This window comes from Ursus arctos, unplaced genomic scaffold, assembly GCF_023065955.2.
Source record: "Ursus arctos isolate Adak ecotype North America unplaced genomic scaffold, UrsArc2.0 scaffold_20, whole genome shotgun sequence".
NCBI lineage: Eukaryota > Metazoa > Chordata > Mammalia > Carnivora > Ursidae > Ursus > Ursus arctos.
In genome coordinates, this window is record NW_026622875.1 from 1861165 (window position 1) to 1870302 (window position 9138).

General features: G+C 32.8%; 1 protein-coding gene across 1 annotated transcript in view; it reads left to right on the plus strand.

Moving 5' to 3' along the window:
* The window catches only part of SI (sucrase-isomaltase), a 91187-nt gene extending 85528 nt beyond the window's left edge, over positions 1-5659 (plus strand). Inside the window, exons 46-48 of the mRNA XM_026497428.4 lie at positions 1925-1974; positions 2224-2391; positions 5286-5659. Of these exons, the coding sequence (XP_026353213.2) occupies positions 1925-1974; positions 2224-2391; positions 5286-5354 (287 nt within the window). The 3' untranslated portion in view covers positions 5355-5659. The remainder of the gene's footprint in view (positions 1-1924; positions 1975-2223; positions 2392-5285) is intronic.
* Positions 5660-9138: the final 3479 nt, after the last annotated feature.

Genomic DNA, 9138 nt, shown 5'->3' on the forward strand with positions numbered 1-9138 from the left:
AATTATTTCCTCCTTTAAGTTCATTCCCATTTTATAAAATATTATTTGCTGACATATTATTTTCTCTCAAAGAAGATCACAGATAAAATAGAGCAGTTCCCCCTTATCCATGGTTTTGCTTTCTGCAGTTTCAGTTACCTGTGGAAAGCCGTTATCTGTTACTCCCAGATAACAGATTATCCTCCTTCTGATAGTGTCAGGAGGTCAGTGGTAGTCTGACACTATGTCACAGAGCCCAAGTCATTCACCTCCCTTCATCTCATCACATAGGCATTTTATCATCTCTCATCATCACAACAAGAATGAATATAGCACAATAAGATATTTTGAGAACGAGAGACCACATTCACATAACTTTTATTACAGTATATTGTTATAATTGTGTTATTTTATTATTAGTTACTGTTAATCTCTTACTGTGCCTAATCTATAAATTAAACAATATCAGAGGTAAGTATTATAGGAAAAAGCTTAGTATATACAGGGCTTGGTACTGTCTGTAGTTTCAGTGTCCACTAGGGGACTTTAGAGTGTATCCCCTCCCAAATAAAGGGAGGCTATCATAAACTTATCTCGAAATTTGTGTCTATTAAGTAAAGTTTGACCATTCTAGCTAATAAACTTGTAGATTAGTAAAATCTTATTTTGTCTTATCTTAATGCAATAGATATATGTGTACCCTTAACTAAGATCATACGTGTTATTTTTGCTTTTTTATTAAAACCACAAAACTGCCCATATCCTCCTAATAGCTATCACTTTTGTATTCTTTTATCTCATAGTTTCATACTTTAAAAAAATTGCTCTTAAAAACCGAAGCTATAATTGTATACTTAAAAATTAGACTAAAATTTTTGCCTTATAAACACATATCAGATAAGCCATGCACACATTAGTATGTAGAGAAAAAAAGTTTTAGGCAGAATATAATTATTTTTCATATAGGTAAGATTAGTTGCAGATTAAGCAGTTTTTCAAAGAATTATTTAATAAAATGCTGGCATGTATAAGTTCGTAAAGGAAATTAAAATTTGTTGGTTTTTCAGTGTTACTTTAACACTTATTTCAATCACGCGTTTAAACTACTTTTGCCTTTTTGCCTTACCCATGCTTGTTTGGTTTTACATATAAACATAGTCTTAGAATTCAGGGAAAGCTGGACTTGATTCCAGATTTTGTTAATAATTTGTTGATTCACTTTCAGGCATTTATTTAACTTCTCTGAAGTTCACATTCCTCTTCAACCATCAGAACAGTAAAAGAACATACCTCTTAGAGCAGTGTGATAAAGTACTTAAAAGTTGACAGATAGTAAGCACTTATATTTTAGCTGTCAAATTATTTTAAAAATTGAAAAAAAATTATTTTAAAAATCGATTTTAAATATGGTAAGATTATGATTAAAGAAATGGATATAAACCCTGCGTTTTATCAGTTTGATTTCAATAGACCTATAATAATCCCTAGATTATTCGAATGAGTATTTTTCTCAAGGGACACTAGAATAAGTTTCCATCATGTTCATTTTGCTTTATAAATATTATTACATTGTCAGTCATTGAAATGGCCAGTAAGTGTCCACCACTGTCACCACCAATTCTGTTTATTCTTATACTTCTTTCACCCTGCCAGAGCTGTGTTAAGGTAGTTTTAGACCTGTCACTCTTTACCGTTACCCTCCTACACGTAAATACATACACACCAACCTGCCCTGTGCTTCCAGGGTCTTCTCTGGTGACTCATCCTTCATATTACAGTGCTCCTTCGACTGTGTTGGAACAAGTGAAATAAACTTGGAAAAAAATTAGATTTGCATTGATGGTATTTGATACCCTTCATACTAGGAAAGAGAAGCAAAATATTCTAGTTTTTACTATTTTTCTTCTTGGAAATATAAATATATTACCTTTTTTTCTCTCTACAGACACCTATGAAAAAGACTTATATTTCTTGGCACAATTTAACTTAAACAACGTATGTATTCATGTCAGATCATTTGTTTGCAATTGTGTTAAATAATATTTGAAGTTTTGTTCCATATTTTATATTTATTTTATATTTTCATATTTTACATTTACTGTATAACATACTTCGTTTCAAATATATGATAAATAATTTGCTATACTATGAAATCCATTTTGGTTAACAGATGTATGCTTTAAAAGATTTAATTGTTTTTGAAAGTGAAGGGTTTAAGTTACTTCTTTTTCTTTGTCTTTACAGAGTACCTTGACAAGCACTATACTGAAAAGTGGTTACACAAACAAAACTGAAATGAGGCTTGGAAGCATCCACATATGGGGGAAAGGAAAGACTTCTGTTAATCAGGTTACTCTCATATATAATGGAAATACAGAGGTAGTTCAATTTACTGAAGAACCGGACAAGGAGGTAAGTAACATAAGAAAAAAGAAAATTTAACAGAGTTTTTCAGAACATCTATATGGATGTCTTCTATTTCCTAACCCCAACAAAACGTAATTATAGGTTGCCTATGACCTCTGTTGTTTATTCATTTTCCTTAAACTTCCAAATTGGTCTTCATATTATCATCCTTAGTAACCTGTCATACAAATCAATCTAGTGATCTGTGTTACACTTTTCTTGACATAATCAAAGCAAGATTAAATTTATGTGAAGCCTCTAAGTCATTATTATCCCGATATGGTAAAGTCCCTCAAATTTTAATTTTTTTTCAAACATAAAATGTCTACATTTATATATTTACTACATCTTGGATAAAATATATTTGGAAATCCTCACAAAATTAACAGAATTGTCTATTGGCACTCATGAATAATATGACATACAGATGTATAAGGACATGATTCATACATTAAACAAGGTATTGGGATTTTTATGTTAAAGTCCCATTGCTACCAGTAATTAGTTTTTTATTTTGAACAAATAATTTTAAGTCTTCTTTTTCTGTCAAATAAGACTATGCAAGTGAACAATCTCTTTAGCTCCTTCCAATTCTAAATTCTGGAATCCATGTTCTGAAAAGTTGGATTTCAAAGAACATATATTCTAGTGAACAGCTAACTGTTACAAATGATCCAAGTACAAGGCTGTGTCTCTACTGCTAAAATTGTGTGTGTATGTACCTATTAGTGTTTATAGCTGAACGTGAGAGGTGAACAGCACCTGAAAGGTCATTCCATCCACTTGAAACTTAATACTGTCCTATTGTTACTGCTGTCTTGTAGGCAAGTGTTATTTCCCCTTTAATATAGAACTATGTCTTAATTACTATTAAGGCACCAAAATTCTTTTATTTCTTTAAGTTATATCAAGGTTGGGAAGTTAGAGTTTTGTATACTTAATGTCCTTCCTTGGTAAAATAAAAGTTGATAACTCAGTGCCTCACCCCCATTTTTCTTTTTTTTTTTTTTTTTAATTTCACTGGTTTATAAAATTACAAGGTAAGGGAATCACTGATTTAGGCCAGTGGTCTCATGTGGCAGACCAAGAAACTGAGTCCTTCAAAGGGAAAATTAATTCTCCAGGAATAGATAGTCAATAGTTACTGATCACAATTAGCAATCAGTGTTTTTGAACTGCTCAGTATTCAATCATATTAAAAAGGATAATTTGCCATATATATTTTCTTGCTTTTTATTTAGTACTACATTGGTAAAAATAAAGTTCCTAATTTTTACTATAAAAAAAGCTAAATACAGTCAGATGAACAACTTCAAATAAGATATTTTAAATATCAAGTAGTACTTTAAGTTCATCTTGACCAGAGACTTGGTATAAAAACACATCATTTATAACGAAAAGTTCATTCCACTGCTTCCAAACACATTCACAAAGAATTTTAAGTATTAAGAAGAAATTTTTATAATATTTTATTACCTCATTGATTCCAAAAGAAGATATTATTTTTAACTGCTAACAATTGAGCAGTTCCTTCTAAATTCATTTAGTAAAACAAGTATTTATGAGCTCCTAGAGTTTCCAACCTTTATAGATATATGCTAAAAGTAGAGTGGTCAATTTCTTTCTTTATTTTCTTGCCCTTCTCCATCAGTGTGGGAATTATAAGCAAAGCATAATTTAATTACTCTATTAATACAATTTAATTTTTTTTAAGATTGTATTTACTTATTTGAGAGAGAGAGAGCATGAGCAGAGGAGGGCAGAGGGAGAGGGACAATAAGACTCCCCACTGAGCAGGGAGCCCAGTGCGGGGCTCAATCCCAGGACCCCAAGATCATGACCTGAGCTAAAGCCAGACGCTTAACTGACTGAGCCACGCAGGCACCCCTCTATCAGTACAATTTTAAAAACATTTTCTTAGCAACAGTTATGTTTTGTTGCCTCTTGTACAGGTATTAAAAGATATCTGATGTACTTGTTCCTTTTCACTTTTGATATAAAGTAACTAGGTTAGGTTTGGTGTAAGGTGGGTCAGTTTCAAATCCGGCTAATATATATTTTTAAAGATTATTTCGCTTTTACCTTTTAAACTGTTCTGTACAGTGTGGGAAATAAATCCTAGAATGTTGTGCTTTAGTGAAGAATATATTTATAAGGCCCCTCAGAGAGTGCCTGGTTTTCAGTAAGCAGTAAAGGAATGTTGATTCTCTTCCTCTTCTCTTGCATATTTGATAGTTGAATCTAAATTTTCTGAGGTAAGGCCCAGAACGTCATGTGCGTGTGTTGGAGAACAAGCAGTGGTGAGGTCTGATGAAATCATCATGTCATAAACATAATACAGATGATTGCCTATAGCTGCTCAGTCACCTCCATAATTAGTCCCTACTTGGTCTAATTGATATTCTGTCCAGTGAAAGAAAGTAACACAACAAAATTGAAATTATTAACAATAAATTCAGAATCCTAAAGCATTTTGGGATTGATACAAAAGAAAACATATTTCCAGTCTAATTTATGTGTGTAAATATGCCCTAATATTTAAGGGCAGGAAGCACAGACATTTATGTAATGCAATTATAAATAATTCCATGTTTAGGAATATGGAGAAAGAATAAAATAATAGAAATCAAGATAATTGGTTAATAGTTTTAGTTTTTCACAGTCTTTTAACAACCATTCCACCTCTGGGATTTATTTTTATCTGCATAATGAATAGGTTGGGTGAGATTATTACTGAAGTAGTTGTGAACACTCTAGAATAAAAATTCTTCAAAAAAAGAGAAAAAAAAACTATTCTGTTACATAGAGAAAATTTACATATGGAAATAGCCTTTGTTAAAAAAAACAAAAAACAATACTGTTCTGATTAAACCATAATTACCATTTTACTTTCTTTTTAGATATTAAATATTGATCTGACAGTGAATAATGTTACTCTCGATGAACCGATACAAATCAGCTGGTCATGAAGATCACCATCGATTCCAGTTGTCAAAGGGAAATTAACACCTGGATTTAAGTTTCACTGTACTTATAGTTTTCCCTTTTTGTTGGTTTCTTATATTGTATAAAATATTAATTTCATAACATCTATCTAAAGTTATTCCACAGTGTACAATAATACTAATACTAATTTTATTATATTAATGTGTTCTGGATCTAATTTTTAAAAATATTTATCAGGATTTAAATAGTTCTAGTTACCTTGCTAAGTATCAGCCAAAACTGTAAACTAGTTACTAAATATATATGTGTATAACTAAGACATAATAAAAACAGGAGATTTTTTTAAATGATTTTTTTGTGCAATTGTATACATATTTTCTTCCGTGTTTAGTAAATTTAAGTCATGTAAAAATAGTTGTCATCAGATTTAATTAATTCTTAGTATGTACATTTAATTAAAAAACAGAAAATATAATGTATATAAGTATAGAAAGTACACATTTCTCTTTATTTTCCAAAAAGAAATTGTCCTCGTTTAGGTTGCTGTAACAAGTTGTCATAGACTGAGTAGTTTAGGCAATAAACATTTATGTCTCATTGTTCTGGAGGCTTGGAAGTCTGAACAAGGTGCCAGCAGATTTGGTGTCTAGTAAGGACCCTCTTCTTGGTTCTGCGGATGGCCACCTTCTCATTCTATCATCACATGGTGAAGGGCAGAAAGAGAAGACAAGCTCCCTGTTGTCTCTTCTTACAGGCACTAATCCTGTTCGTGGGAGTTCACTCTCATGACCTAATTACCTCCCAAGTTATCATACTGGAGATTAGGGGTCCAGCCAAAGAATTTTGGAGGGACTCGAGCATTCAGTCCATAGCAGAAATCCAAATTTCTTTTTTAGCCTTACTTTCTATACAGGGGAAAAAATATTAAAGTTTATTCTATTTACTTGGTTAAATAAAACATTCTAGCACATTTATGTAGGTTGGAAGACTCTAAATCATGGTCTAAAATAGTATTCATTGGTATTTTTAACACTTAGGTTTCTTTGAATTTACTTAAATAATACCTGTAACTCCATATAATTTTTTTCTAATTAAAAATTAAAATATTGTTATAATGGAATCCTTAAAACAACTCATAACTTAGAATACAAGGGCTGGTGAAACAATAGTAAAGATAATGATGGTTATTATAAAAAAAAGACAAGAAATAACAAATGTTGAGGATATGGAGAAAAGAGAACAGTTGTGCTCTACTGGTGGGGTTGTAAATTGGTGTAGTCACTATGGAAAACAGTATAGAGATTCTTCAAAAAAAGAAAAATAAAATTATTATAAGATACAGCAGTTCTATGGGTATTTATCTGAAGAAAACAAAAATATTAACTCAAAAATATATATACACTCCATGTTTATTGCAGCACTATTCACGATAGCCAGGATATGGAAACAATTTAAGTGTAAATTGATGGATGAATGGATAAAGAAATTGTGATATATACACACAAACAGAATATTATTCAACCATAAAAAAGAAAGAAATCTTATTGCCCTTTGTGGCAACATGGTTGGACCTTGAGGACATTATGCTAAGTAAAATAAATCATACAGAGAAAGACAAATACCGTATACTTTCTTATACGTGGACCTTAAAAACAAACACACACAAAAAAGTTCATAGACATAGTGAGCAGATTGATGGTTGCCAGGGGTGGGGGAGAACTGGGGAAATAAGAGAAATGGGAGAGGAGGGTCAAAAGGTTAAAAAAAAAAGAGAGAGAAAAATGTTAGAATACTGTTATTATGGAATATTTAAGACAATTCATACAAGGACCAGGGAAAACAATAATAATGATAATGGCAATAATAATGATAACAACAATAAGAGTGAATGAAGTTTACTGCTAAGAAATATTATAGAAATTGAGGAGAATTTACAAACAGATCATAAATTATAAAATCAGGTGCTGGCAAGGAAACCAGTCACCAAAGATTGGATTATAAATGAGCATAGCCATTTTTGAACGGCAATCATGTAGTATTCAATAAAATTAAGTTTGTGTATCCCCTTCGACTCAGAGTTCCAACCTTGAGATGCGTTCACAGAGGTGCGCAGAGGTACGTACAAGCATATTTGCCGCTTGTTGTTGAAAAGGAAAAAGAAATGAATCATTGACTACAGTCAGCTTGGAGTTGGTTTGGCTCTAAGAATTAAGCCCTGATGTTTTCCTACTGAAAATAAACATTTTCACAGACATGCAGCCACAGTGGAACAAGACAAAAACAAGACTACTCCATAATCATTTCTGAGGACGGGAAACAATAAAAACACTCTAAAAATCACAAAAATACCCAACACCTGTTTCTCTGGACTAATATGAGTGATTTGCAGCTGTAGTCCTATTCCATACCTTCCACCTCCTAGAGAAAAAAAATACAGTGATATAAAAGGCATCACTTTTGACTGTGGTAGCAAAGAAGTGGAGATAGTGTCTGTCCTAGTGGAGTTCTCAGTGACAATATTCTTTAAGGATCCTAAGTCACTTTGTAAGAAGAAATTTTGGTCCCATGATGAAACCAGTCAAAATATGTTAGCTATAAATACAAAGCTAACTTGTGTAATGTAACTAATACTCCAGCAATTGTATTTCGTTCTCAATGTCGTATTTCATATATGAGAGTGTGAAGGCTTCCCGGTATACATTTTAAGAGGGAATGATAAGTTACTTGTAGCTGTTCACATAAAAATGAGATGCCTATTCTTGTCTCTCCTAAGCAACCTGAGGCCATCTATGCCTCTGTTCTGTACCACTGCTGTTTCACCTTATGATATCCTCCACAGACACTAACTTCCTCTTGTCTGGGCAAGGAAGAACTGATTTACTCTGGGGAACTTCAGGATATCAAAACAACTTTTCCCACATTAGTTTTCTATTGCTTTGTAACAAATTATCACAAATCTAGCAGTTTAAAAGAATTCAGTTTTATAACTTCATAGTTTCCAAGAGTCAGGAGGTGGGTACTGGCTTAGTTGGCTTCTCTGCTCAGGTCTCACAAGGCTGAAATCAAGAGGTTGGATGGGTTATGTTCTCATCCTGAAACTAGGCTGAGAAAGAATTTACTTCCAAGCTCACTTAGGTTGTTGGCAAAATTCATTTTCTTGCATCAGTAGGACTGAGAACCTGCTTTCTTGGTGGTGGCCAGCTACAGACTGCCCTCAGCCCGTAGATATTACCCTCCCTTCCCAGTGGCCACTCACAGTTCCTTACTGTGTATGCTCCCTTTACATTGCCACTTAACTTAGTGCAACAAGGAGAATCTCTGGAGCAAGTGTACTAGTAAGGTGGAGTCTTGTGTGACATACCATAATCACGGAAATTATGTTTCATCAACTTGCCATAGTCCATTGATTAGAATAATTGACATGCCCTGTCCACACTCAAGGGTAGGACATTACAGAAAGGTGTGAATTCCAGAAGGTGATGCATATAGGAGTCATCTGAAATGCCGCCTGCTACACTCCTAAACTTAGCTATGTGCCAAACAGAACACTATCAAACTGATAGAAATAAGAATCCACTAAGGATTTAAAAACCACACAAAAGGCAAGTATGTCCGTACCCAAAAAGCTATTATAAGCACTACAGTAATCAATTAACAAGGATTTACTCACCACTAATTACACATAAAGTTGTATAAGACATCATGTTGGCGTTTCGAACCAAGTTTCAAGTGGAGATAGAAACTTAACATATACTGACAATCAGTTCCTCATTCCTTAGAAAGCCAGAATATATTATCAACACTGAA